Genomic DNA, 14,312 nt, shown 5'->3' with positions numbered 1-14,312 from the left:
TGATTATTCTAGTAGTGATACCTTTAAACTTCAATGCCCAATGAAATATTCTGAAGTTTAACTTGTGTTCAATGAGTTTAATTCACTAGAAGGGTCTTTATTATAGGTATTCAAATATACACTTTATTTTTAAAAAATAATTTCCTTGGACATTTTTGGTACATACTTTGAGGAAAGAATCTAGTAGTATTTTGGAAGGAGTTTCTGTTTTTGACTTCTTATCGTAAAAATTTTCAGACATACAGGTAAGTAGAGAAAATAGCTTACTGTACTCTAATGTCTATTGTATTGCAAAACAAACAAACAAAAAGAAGAACCAAAAAATAGCTTGCCTAATGGTATATTAGATGTTTACATGACTCTTACAACTCTGTTAGGAAATGCCTCATGTCATTTTCATTATCTTAAACATTGTTCCACAGTGACCACAGTGTATTTTTACCTGAAATTTCAAGTATGTGGAGGGTATGCAGAGAACAGTTGTTCTAGAAGACTCTTGAAGTATTTGTTTGATTAATTAGAAGCAGGATATGGTGGACCAACAAGATGGAGATATGTTGATGGGGAAAGTGTTGGCTCTAAATGTACTTTTGGTAAATGGTGGTATCTGTGGTTACCATATTCATTAAAGAAAAACATATTAGGAGAAGTTCACGTTAACATGTTGTGATTTCAAATACAGTTTAAATCCACAAGTAGTATCCATGTTAAAACCAAAGAAGTAAGATTTATGATAATTAAAATGTCAGAATTTGAAATATGTATCATAAAGTGAAAACATCTCCTAGAGTGGAAATAATGTTAGTGACCCAGTCTTACTCCCCTCTTGTATAGAATTTTGTATTTTATAAAATAACTTTTTTTTTTTCTTCTATTTCCTTATATGGAGAAGGATATGTTGACCCTGGGTAATAGGTAAATGATTCAGACCCAAACACTAGAAACATGCAGCTGGACCAATGCAAGTTTGGGAGTCACTTTTCTATCATTAGTAATTGAAAGTTTTTATTACCGCTAGCTTTACTGGTATTGCAGTTTGTGAGATCCAGCAGTGAAAACATCCGGATGCTCTGCTGCCCTCCTTGCTGCGTTCTTTCTCTTCTGTTCCTCATTTGAATCCACCTTTCCCTTACATGCCTACTTGGAGAAACAAAAAGTGGCAGCAACAGTGTCCTACGAAGGGTAATCCTCATCGCTAACCATCCCTATGGTGTGTTCAGAGCCAGGAGCAAATACATTGGGGCCCACCTCCCTCTTCAAACATTGTTATCAGATGAAAGCCTGGATTTCTTTGCAGAAGAAAGGATGTCACAGAAGGGAGAACAGTCAGGCACAGGAAGGTATGGGGAAGGCACAGAGGAGGGAACAGATAGGGCTTTTCATCTGCAGATTTTTTTTAAAGGCAGTTTTCCTAGCAGTGTATTCTTTCCAGATGAGCATGGAATGTGGATTCAGACAGACCTCAGGTAAATCCTTATACAGTTGCTTACAAGCTATGTGTTTGTGAGCAAGTTATTTAGCTACTTTCAGTCTCAATTCTCTCATTTATAATGTGGAGGATAATAACATAACAGCTCTTAGGTTTGGCCTGCACATGAAATTAACATTTAGAAACCTCTAATCAGTGCAGTGCCCTGGTACATAGTGATTGCAGTACACATATCCTCTACTGATCTTGCTCTCTACCAGGGTATCTGCCACACCTAAGCTATTATCCCCTCAGTGGAATTAATAAATCTCTTTAAGGTTGATGTGTTGAGTCTTAATTGGGTGCTATGCTTTTTTGCTCCCTGGATAATAAAACCTTTAAATAAAAGAAAGAAATGTTTTTTCCCTCTTTTAAAGAATATCTGTAATAGTATTATATCTGGGGCCTTAAAAATAAACTCTCTTTATGGTCATTATAACTTAAAGAGCATTGTTTAATTTTGTGATTTAATTATAAATAGAATCTATTATTATGTGTTTGTTTTTCACATTGGATGTTAGTGGAACTATTTTTAAAAGAATATAGTTAGCACTTAAAGGGTTAAAGCATTTGAAATAAAACCTAATCTTTTAAATAAAATCTGAACAGGTGATGTCTAAAAATTTTTTTGGTATGTATTTTCTTGATTTTGCATCTTGCATTTCCTCTATTTATTTGGCTTTCAGGTTTACAGAGTAATTACAGCTTTGAATGAAACTGGTCATCTGTGGTTCAGAGTGGTCTAAAAGTAAATAGGATGTTTGAAATTCAGCTTAGAGCTTAACTTGGTCAGGTGAGTGTAGCTAGTGTATCTATTTAATTTAAATACTGGTGTAACAAAAACTTTATTGAAAAATATCACCTACCTGTAAAATAATTCAGAATAATGGTAGTAAAGATGATCCAGGATCTCAAGAAAAAATGGAGGCATGGCTTGAGAAGATACAGAAAGGTAGACGAACTAAGGAACAAACAAACAGATGAACAATACAATATCTGAAATAAAAAAATACACTAGAAGGAAACAGTAGCAGAATAAGTGAGGCAGAGGAATGGATAAGTGAGCTGGAAGACAGAATGGTGGAAATCACTGCTGCAGACAAGAATAAAGAAAAAAGAGTGAAAAGAAATGAAGACAGCCTGAGACCGCTGGGACAATGTCAGATGCACGAACATTTGCATTATAGGGGTCCCAGAAGAAGAAGAGAGAGAGAAAGGACCTGAGAAAATACTGGAAGAGATAATAGTGGAAAACTTCCCAAACATGGGAAAGGAAACAGTCACCCAAGTCCAGGAAGTGTAGAGAGTCCCAGGCAGGACAAACCCAAGGAGCAACACGCCAAGATGCATAGTAATCAAACTGACAAAAATTAAATACAAAGAAAAAATATTAAAAGCAACAAGGGAAGAGCAACAAATAACATACAAGGGAACTCCCATAAGGTTATCAGCTGATTTCTCAGCAGAAACTCTGCAGGCCAGAAGGGAGTGGCATGATATGTTTAAAGTGATGAAAGGGAAGAACCTGCAACCAAGGATACTCTACCCAGCAAGGCTGTCATTCAGATTCGACAGAGAAATCAAAAGCTTTACAGACAACCAAAAGCTAAGATAATTCAGCACCACCAGACCAGCTTTGCAACAAATGCTAAATAAACTTTTCTAGGCAGAAAAGAAAAGGCCAAAACTAGAGACGAAAAAATTCCATATGGAAAAGCTCTTTGGTAAACGCAAACACACAGTAAAGGTAGGAAATTATCCACACACAAATATGATACCAAAACCAGGAATTGTGAGAAGAGAGCACAAATGCAGACGATTAGAAATGCATTTGAAGTTGAAAGACCAGCAACTTAAAACAGTCTTGTTTATATATAGAATGCTCTATCAAAACCTCATGATAATCACAAATCAAAAATCTACAGTAGATACACACACAAAAAAGAAAAAGGAATCCAAACACAACACTAAAATTAGTCATCAGCTCACAAGGGAAGAGAACAAAAGAGTAAGGGAAGAAAAAAGACGTACAAAAACAAACCCCAAACAGTTAACGAAATGGCATTAAGAACGTACATGTTGATAATTACCTTAAACGTAAATGGATTAAATGCTCCAACCAAAAGACATAGACTGGCCGAATGGATACAAAAGCAAGACCCATATATATGCTATCTACAAGAGACCCACTTCAGATCTAGGGACACATACAAACTGAAAGTGACAGGATGGAAAAAGATATTCCATGCAAATGGAAATCAAAAAAAAGCTGGAGTAGCAATACTCATATCAGACAAAGTAGACTTTAAAGGTGAGACAAGAAGGACACTACCTAGTGATCAAGGGATCAATCCAAGAAGAAGATATAACAATTGATAATATATATGCACCCAACACAGGAGCACCTCAATATATAAGGCAAATGCAGCCATAAAAGGAGAAATTGACAGTAACACAATAATAGTGGTGGGCTTTAATACCCCGCTTTCATCAGTGGACAGATCATCCAGACAGAAAATCAATAAGGAAACACAGGCCTTAAATGACACATTAGACCAGATGGACTTAACCGATATTTATAGAGCATTCTATCCAAAAACAGCAGATTACACATTCTTCTCAAGAGCACATGGAACATTCTCCAGGATTATTCACATGCTGGGTCACAAAGCGAGACTTGGAAAATTCAAGAAAATTGAAATTATATCAAGCATCTCTTCTGACAACAGTGGTATGAGATTAGAGATCAACTACAAGAAGAAAAGTGTAAAATAAGTAAACACATGGAGGCTAAACAATATCCTACGAAACAACCAATAGATCACTGAAGAAATCAAATAGAAAATCAAAAAATACCTAGAGACAAATGAAAACAAAAGCATGACGATCAGAAACCTATGGGACACAGTAAAAGCAGTTCTAAGAGGGAAGTTTATAGCAATACACTCTTACCTCAGGAAACAAGAAAAATCTCTCATAAGCAACCTAGCCTTATACCTAAAGCAACTAGAGAAAGAAAAACAAACAAAACCCAAAGCTAGTAGAAGGAAAGAAATCATAAAGATCAGAGCAGAAATAAATGAAATAGAGACAAAGACAATAATAGGTCAGTGAAACTAAAAGCTGGTCTTTGAAAAGGTGAACAAAATTAATAGACCTTTAGCCAGACTCATCAAGAAAAAAGGGGAGAGGGCTCAAATCAATAAAGTTAGAAATGAAAAAGGAGAAGTTACAATGGACACCAAAGAAATACAAAGGATCTTAAGAGACTACTAGAAGCAACTATATGCCAAAGAAATGGATAACCTAGAAGAAATGGACACATTATTAGAAAGGTACAATCTCCTAAAACTGAACCAGGAAGAAACAAAGTATGACCAGACCAATTGCAAGTACTGAAATTGAAACTGTTTTAAAAACTCCCAACAAGCAAAAGTCCAGGACTAAATGCCTTCACAGGCAAATTCTATCAAACATTTAGAGAAGAGGTAACACGTATCCTTCTGAAACTATTCCAAAAAATTGCAGAGGACGGAACACTCCCTAACTCATTCTAACTCATCATCCTGATATCAAAACCAGACAAAGAGACCACACACACACAAAAAAAATTACAGCCCAATATCACTGATGAACATAGATGCAAAAATCCTCAACAAAAGTACTAGCAATCCAAATCTGACAATACATTAAAAGGATTATACACCATGATCAAGTGGGATTTATCCAAGGGATGCAAGGATTTTTCAGTGTCCTCAAATCAGTTAGTATGATACACCACAGCAACAAATTGAACCATATATGATCATCTCAATAGATGCAGAAAAAGCTTTTGACAAGATTCAACACCCATTTATGATAAAAACTCTATAGAAAGTGGGCCTAGAGGGAATATACCTCAACATAATAAAGGCCTTATATGACAAACCTACAGCTAACATCATACTCAATGGTGAAAAACTGAAAGCATTTCCTCACAGATCAGGAACAAGACAAGGATGTCCACTTTCACCACTGCAATTCAACATAGTTTTGGAAGTCCTAGGCAGGGCAATCAGAGAAGAAAAAGAAATAAAAGGAATCCAGATTGGAAAAGAAGAAGTAAAACTGTCACTCTTCACAGATGACATGATACTATACATAGAGAATCCTAAAGATGCCACCAGAAAAGTACTAGAGCTCTTCAATGAATTTGGTAAAGTTGCAGGATACAAAATTTGTACACAGAAATCTATTGCATTTCTATACATTAACATCGAAAGATCAGGAAGAGAAATTAATGAAATAATCCCATTTACCAATGCATCAAAATGAATAAAATACCTAGGAATAAACTTACCTAAGGAGGCGAAAGACCTGTACTCTGAAAACTGTAAGATGCTGATGAAAGAAATCAAAGATGACACAAATAGATGGAGAGATATACCATGTTCTTGGATTGGAAGAACAAATATTGTCAAAATGACTATAGTACCCAAGGCAATCAACAGATTCAATACAATCCCTATCAAACTACCATTTTTTACCAAACTAGAACAAAAAAATCATAACACATTATAGACTGGAGACATATCAGTACGTGTTTTGTTACCCGAACATTATTGACTGGAGATGTATCAATACGTTTTTAGAGAGTAATGCAATTAATATCACTGGGGGAAGTTGTTAGAAGCCTAAAGTTGATCAAGGGTTCATTTTACAACTTAACGATTGTCATTAGTATTTACATTTTGCTCTGTTAGATTTTTGTTCTAACCTTGTGTATATTATCAACACAAGTTTATTACCATAAAATTTTCAAAAATGAAGCATCGTGAAATTTTGAGTGAAGAAGAATTTGTGGGTGAATTTCATGCACCGAAATTTCTCTGATTGTCCAAGTGTCATATATACTACTGTCTCAGAAGACGATCGTTCTTCAGAATATAGTTCTGATTCAGACAGTGTGAACATTAGACCAACAAAAAGATAAAAAACCTTAGCAATTGATTCTGATTCGGAAAGTGAAAATGAAACCCACTGTGCTGGAGAATGCTCCTTTGCTTCTACAGAAGTGGATTGAAGATAACATTTCATGAAATTAGAAGACTTTACAGGTGTGTCAGGTGTAAGTATTGAATGTAATAACCTGCAAAGTGTTAGTGAAATAACAGAATTAATTTTTGGTAAGGACTTTTTCAAGTTGGTTGCTTCTCAAAGAAAGTTGTATCATGAACAGAATGAAAAATCATATAAGAAGTATGAGAAGGCTTTAAAATGGAGTGATGTAACCAATAGTGACATGAAGAAGTTTCTTGGATTAATAATTTTGATGGGACAAATAAAGTCACACTGGAAAGAATATTGGTTGATTGATCCCTTACTTGAAACACCTATCTTTCCAAAGATTATGATGAGAAGAAGTTTGGAACAAATAATGATATTTCTTCACTTTAATGGTAGCTTGGAAACTCTGCTTCCTGCAGACAGAATTTCAAAAGTTAAACCTCTTCTGGATTATTTTCCATCTGTATACCCAAACAAGAGCTATCACTTGTGGAGAGGATGATTTAGATTCAAAACCTATAATCCTGGAAAATGTACAAAATATGGAATTTTGGTCAGGATGGATAGCAAATGTGAAACTGATATATATGCAAACTTGAGATTTACACAGGTGAAGGAAAGAAATTCCAAGAAACAATATTATCAGTCCTACAACCTTATCTTTGTTCGTGGCACCATATTTACCAAGACAGTTATTACAACAGTGTGTCCACATCTGAAATGTTGTTGAAAAATAAAACCAGAATTTGTGGGACTATAAGAGAGAATCCTGGTCTACCAAACCAATTAAAGGAGAAATCTAAAAATCTACAGAGGGGAGAAATGACATTCACGTGGAAGGGAGACGTTATTCTTATATGGAAAGACAAGAGGTTAGTCCGCCTGGTGACAAGAATTCATGACACCTCCATAGCATCTACAGGAAAGGAAGACAGGAGGACTGGTCATCAGATAACTAAGCCCACTTGTATATTAGAGTATAATAAATATATGAAAGGAGTTGATCGATTGATCAATATTTGGCAAACTTCAGTATCCTCCAGGAAACTTGAAAATGGTATAAGAAAGTGGGCTTCTATTTGAGTAATTGTGGTTTATTCAATGCATTTAAAATTAATTGTAGCCTTAATGCACAGAGTAAAATGACTTACAAGCAATTTTTGTTAGCAGTAGCTAGAGAATGTGTAACTGACCATTCTGGTGAATGTAGTGGTAGTACTGCACCTGGTCCTTCTTGTGGCATTTTTAAAAGAGCCACCCACAAAGATCCACCTTGTTGACTATCAGGTAAAAGAAAATAACATGTTCTAGAGGAAATAATACCCACAGGACTAAAAAATGCCACCGGAAAGTGTAGGTTCTGCTCTTTTGTAATAGATGTTCTGTTCCTCTGCACAGAGGTGATTGCTATACTGTGTATCACACTTGAACGAAGTACTAGAATACTTTAGTAAGATATGTACAGAGTTTCAAATAAATACATTAAGTGCAAAAAAGTTGTTGATATTTATTCAAATGTGGGTGTTTAAGTATTCACTTACATAACAAATCACCGGCCACAGGCATTAGTTTCTGCCAAAATCCCCCAGTCAATAATGTGTTAAAATTTGTATGGAGACAAAAAGACCCTGGATAGCCAAAGCAATCATTTTTTTAAATATTTTTTGGCCATGCCAGGTCTTAGTCACGGCATGCGGGATCTTTGTTGCCATGTGTGAGATCTTTGTTATGGCATGCAGGATCTTTTTTACTTGCGGCATGCCGGATCTTCATTGCGGCATGCGGGATCTTTAGTTGCGGCATGCAGGATCTAGTTTCCTGACTAGGGATTCAACCGGGGCCCCCTGCATTGGGAGCATGGAGTCTTAACCACTGGGACTACCAGGGAAGGCCTGCCAAAGCAATCTTGAGAAAGAAAAAGGAAGCTGGAGGAATCAGGCTTCCTGAGTTCAGACTATACTACAAAGCTACAGTCATCAAAATAGTATGTTACTGCACAAAAACAGAAAGATAGATCAATGGAACAGGTTAGAAAACTCACAAATAAATGCATGTGCCTGTGGTCAGTTAATCTATGACAAAGGAGGCAAGAGTATACAATGGAGAAAAGATAGTCTCTTTAATAAATGGTACCGGGAAAACTGGACAGCTACATGTACAAAAATGAAATTAGAACATTTCTTTAACACCATACACAAAAATAAACTCAAAATGGATTAAAGACCTAAATGTAAGACCTGATACTATAAAACTCTTAGAAGAAAACATAAGCAGAACACTCTTTGGCATAAATCACAGCAAAATCTTTTTCGACCCTTTGCCCAGAGTGATGGGAAGAAAAACAAACAAATGGAACGTAATTATACTCAAAAGCTTTTGCACAGAATGGGAGAAAATATTTTCAAATGATGTGACTGACAAAGGATTAATCTCCAAAGTTTACAAACAGCAAATGCAGCTCAATATCAAAAAAACAAACAACCCAATCAAAAAACTAGCCAAAGACCTAAATAGACATTTCTCCAAGAAGACATACAGATGGCCAGGAGGCACATGAAAAGATTCTCAACATCACTAAGTATTAGAGAAATGCAAATCAAAACTACAATGAGATACCACCTCACACCAGTCAGAATGTTCATCATTAAAAAGTCTACAAACAATAGATGCTGGAGAGGGTGTGGAGAAAAGGGAGCCCTCCTACCCTGATGGTGGGAACATAGATTGGTACAAGCACTATGGAGAACAGTATGGAGGTTTCTTTCAAAACTAAGAATAGAGCTACCATATGATCACTGATATGTGGAATCTAGAAAAAATGATACAAATGAACTTATTTACAAAACAGAAACACTCACAGACTTAGAGAATGAATTTATGGTTACCAGAGGGAATGGATGGGGTGGGGGTAGGGATAGATTGGGAGTTCAGGATTGACATGTACACAGTACTAAATTTAAAATAGATAACCAACAAAGACCTACTGTATAATACAGGGAACTCAGCTCAATATTCTGTAATAATCTAAGTGGGAAAAGAATTTGAAAAAGAATATATACTTATGTGTATAACTGAATCACTTTGCTGTACACCTGTAACTAACGCATCATTGTTAATCAACTGTACTCCAATATAAAATAAAAATTTTTTGAAAAAAGAAAAATATCATGGGATATGATATAATAAAACCTACCTACCTGACATTTTATCTAGGAATGCTTGCTTTATTTCTGCATATTAAATTGTTCCAGAAGTCATAGATAATCGTTTGGTTAATAGCTTTTTAGAATCTCTATCCAAAATTTCTACTTAAAAAAAAAATTGTCCTACCTTGAGTTAGGAATCTTTACATAATAAAAAGGAAAATATTCTTCTAAAGAAGTATTAGCCAGCCTATTTATTAACCCTGTCCCTTTTAAGAATTCTCTTCAAAATAAGTGTTTTCAGACATGCACCATGTTCTGAAAACTTTCATGGCATATTTTTCTTCATTTTAGAGAGAACTGTATGATATGTTCATGTTTCCATGTTATGACTAACATGAAAGAACCCAAAGTGCTTCTGTTTACTGGCTCAGCTATTTTAATATGGTAATTTAAAGTTTCAACTGTTTTGAGTTTGGATTCAGCTCTTTAATTATATCTGTTTATGCACAGCAGTAACCCCTGAGGCATTGTGGTAGATATTCTCTTCTGATGTTGACTCGACTGTCACTTGAATATTGTGGACTCCCTTTTGCTAGCCACTTCTCTCTTCTATAGTTTCAATCTAATGGGTATTATTTAGAAGTTGGATTGATTTACAGAGTATTTCATACTGAAGCCTGTAAACATATAGGTTTATTTCTATTCTTCATGTCCATAATTACATGTAACATTTTTGTTTAGCTAGAGGTTTCAGGAGGACCTGATTAAAACCTTTATACCATTAGTAGAATATTACTTTATAATTACACAGAATGATTAAAAATAGAGCTTAGTATATGCTGTAAGCCTGTACAGTTTCTTACTCATTTTTCTTACTTACTATGCCCAGAATCTGGTGCTTGGCCCATAATTGGCATTTCATATATGTTGTTGATTCATGAATACTTAGCATATTTAGTCAAAACAAGCATGGTGTGAATAACCACTTATTTTATTATTATTTTAATATTTTTCCAAAACAATTATATTCATAAATACAAATATTTTATTCTTTTCTAAATGTTACTTTTTAGTAGTTTGCTTGGGAATGGTAATCACTTTTATTTTCCTTTTCATGAATTGCAGTAATTAATAACCACTTAGAATCTCATACATAGTATTTTTAAATAGCTTTTACATTTATAGCATTAAGAAGTTCTTTATAGCATTTAAACTTCATTTAGGTGTAGTGTTGAAAATATGCTTCTTTTAAAGTTTACTTTAATTCCTCATAGTGCTTTTAAAGATGAGAAAATCTTGGGGCTTAATGTACTTTGCCTTGGGTAATAATAGCTGATAGTGTGTGATAGAGGCTAGATTTGAATCTGGTATTCTAAAGTCTATTATCTTAATTATTTTGACATCACCACAATGGAAAACTTAAGTAAAGCTTAAATAGGTGAACCTTAGAGTGGGCATTCTTTCTTTCCTTTTCTGTTCTTCCTGTGTCCCTTTACTCCATGGTTCACTCTCGAGTATTTCTGTCAGGACTGTCCCTCTTTTTAAGTGTCTGTTCTCCATTCTTTACATTAAAAGCCAACTGGCAGGAATTACATGGTGCTCCAGTGGTTAGGACTCTGTGCTTCCACTGCAAGGGCTACGGGTTCGATGATCCCTGATTGGGGAACTAAGTTCCCACAAGGCACGTGGCAAGGCCAAAAATAAAACAAAAACAAAAAACACCAATGGGTCAATTACTCAATCATCAGGTATTTACTGTGTACCCTTATGTGCTGTCACTGCTGTAGGTGCTCTGAGGAAGAGTCGTACACATAATTCCTAACTTTTAAGTAATTCATCTAGCTAGGACATCAAATTAACATTGATTAAACATCTGCAAGACAGTATAGTGAACCATTGGCTGGAAGCTTGATAGGAATTTTATAAAGAAGGAAACAGGAAGGAACAATGGGCTTCAAAGAGAATCAGATTGAGTCTGTACCTTACAGGCAGAGTAAGTTGGGGGAAATTATGTGGTTCTTTATTGGTGTAAATTAGTATAATATCTTTGGTATTTTAAAACTTTTGTATTTCAAACAAAAAATATAAATTGGCATACTATATTTGATTTTTTTAGCATTCATGTTTCAGAAAGTGTGTAACGTTAAGTATTTAACTGTGAAACGATGGATTTTATGATCTGTCGATTCTATTACCTTTTCATTATTTTACATACCACCAAGTTCTCACTTCCCTCCTTACCCATTTTTAGTTCCTTAGTTGATTATCTAAACCACTCCCTTGTCTTGCATCCTGAATTCTGTTTCACTTTCTTGCATTTTCAAACTTACTTAGTTAAAATATAGCTTTGCTTAAATGCAATCCTTTGTATTCCCCATCTGCACCCATGTAACTGAAGTTATCTGGGGAAAAATATACAACCATTATCCCTGGTGGTACTTTAAATTCTTAATCATTAAATTCAGTTGGACCCTTAATGTTGTTTAGCAGTCATGGATATTTCCCTAGTCTGTTTGCTCCTAGAAGGCTATTATATATCTTCTCTTTTCTCAGAGCCCAAGTGCATCCTCTTCCAAACTTATTCTTAAGGATGGCTTTACATGCTAATTCCTTGGAAAAGTAGAAGCAATGAGCAAATAATTTCTACCAGCTCTGGGCTCCTTTACCCTATCTTCTCTCCTGTTGCATCACTAAATTCTCTATACTCCTGATTATAGCCAGCCCTCTACTTGTTTAGTGAATCCTATCCCTTTTTGACTATATAAGAAAGTTGCTCCAGAAATTTTCTCCTCTTTCCTGTATCATCAAAATTACCTACTTGTTGGATTATTACTGTCAGAATTCACTCACTTGGAAAATGCTTATTGAGTGCTATATGTTAGTTCTCAGTGCTAACAATATATTAGTAGAGCTTATATTCTAGTTGAAGAAACAGTAAATAAAAAAGATATTAAGTTAGTCATCTCATATGCACAAAGATGAAAACATGCTATGGGAAATAAACAGTAAAGCAGGTAAGAGGAGTTGGGGTGTCCTGGGTAAAGGATGCAGATTTCATTACTGAGTGGCATGGTTGAGGTAGGCTTCAATGTGAAGATTAGAATTGATTTAAGACTTGAAGGAGGTGAGGAGTTAACTGTGGGGTTGTGTGAGGGGAAGAATACCTGGCAGAAGGCACAACTAGACAAAAGCCCCTAAAGAGAGAGAGTGCAGTGCATTTCCTCAACAACACTGTCTGTTGCAGTGTCAGCAGACAGCCCTATCCTATTTTCTCTTGTTGTCCAATACCAGATATCCTTTGGAGTGTAGCTCAGGTGTACACCTAATAATAGCAGCTAACATTTATTGAAAACTTACTCTGTGTCACACACCATGCTAAGTACTACAATTATGTATTATTAATCCCTACATCAATTTTCTGATGTAGGTACTCTTACTGCTTCCCATTTAATACTTGAAGACCAGAGAAATTAATTGACTTGTCTAAGCTTGCATCGTTAATGGTAGGAAAAAAAGTTGAATCCAGGCACAGTAGTGTTGAAATCCATACTTTTAGCCACTATGCTATGTTCCTTTTCTTTGAAGTCTTCCTAGATATAGATAATTGCTGACAGAATTTATCACTTCTGACTGACTGGCTCTAGGTACTATAGATTACTAAGAGTTTTAGGGGGTGCATACTGTCAAAGGCTTATAATCTAGGTAGGGAGAAGGATACCTTCTTAAAAATGATAAATAGTAATATAAGATACTCTATGCTAAGTGAAAAATGAGGGGTACAATAATAAATAATGAGAATGTAGAGTGGAGAATGTAGTGAGAATGTTATGAGAATATAGCTTGGGGAATTGTCAGTCTAGGACCAGGTTGTTATAAAAAGCTTCATGGAAGGAGTAGAATTTGATCTGGACTTGAAGGACAGGTATTCTTTTGGCTGTTGGGGATTACATATGGTTAGGGGTAAAATAAATGGAAAACATTCCAAATAGTAGTATTAGCTGGATCAAAGGTATAGATAGAGGAAAGAGCAAGATGTATTTAAGGAAAGTTTAATAGTCCAATTTGGCTGGTTAATAGAGCATGTGACCAGAATGGGTGATGGATTGGAAAGGAATACTGAAATTAGGTTATGAACAAACAGCCTTGAGTGGAGATCCATAGAAATCGGTAAGGTTGCAGTGGTTTGTTTAGAATAGAACTCTGTACTTCTCAACTGTTTACTTCTTGGTTTAAGTATAAGTATATTCAAAGAGACATTTTATTTTATTTCTAGAATGCCAGTTAATGAAAACAGAACGACCAAAGCCAAACACATTTATTATCAGATGTCTCCAGTGGACCACTGTTATAGAGAGAACATTTCATGTAGACACTCCAGAGGAAAGGTAAGAAACTCATTTTTTCCATTTTGTGAAAAAGTGACAATCAGTCAAAAGGTGTATATGTATCTGACTTGACCATTTGTAAATATCTGTAAATATACTTGTAAAATGCTATAGTCCCCTAATTATTCTGTTTCTGGTATAACAGATAAATGACAGCCTTACAAAAATACTAAATCAAAACCTCTAGAAGTGCTATAAGATGTACTTTTTAACAGAAAATAGAGCATTTAAAAGTTAAAATGTAAATTAAAGAGGACATTTTAATCA

The 14,312-nt window shown here is 35.1% G+C and overlaps 1 protein-coding gene across 5 annotated transcripts in view; it reads left to right on the top strand.

Moving 5' to 3' along the window:
• AKT3 (AKT serine/threonine kinase 3) overlaps positions 1-14,312 on the top strand; it is a 395,966-nt gene that overhangs the window by 161,996 nt on the left and 219,658 nt on the right. For all 5 annotated transcript variants that reach the window (XR_007478810.1, XR_007478809.1, XR_007478811.1 and 2 more), the window contains one exon: positions 13,934-14,045. Coding sequence is in view for 2 of the 5 variants with exons in the window: in XM_049713583.1 (XP_049569540.1) it covers positions 13,934-14,045 (112 nt within the window). In the remaining 3 variants the exon portion in view is untranslated. The remainder of the gene's footprint in view (positions 1-13,933; positions 14,046-14,312) is intronic.

Source organism: Orcinus orca, chromosome 1 (genome assembly GCF_937001465.1).
Source record: "Orcinus orca chromosome 1, mOrcOrc1.1, whole genome shotgun sequence".
NCBI lineage: Eukaryota > Metazoa > Chordata > Mammalia > Artiodactyla > Delphinidae > Orcinus > Orcinus orca.
This window is presented reverse-complemented; position numbering and strand designations above follow the sequence as displayed.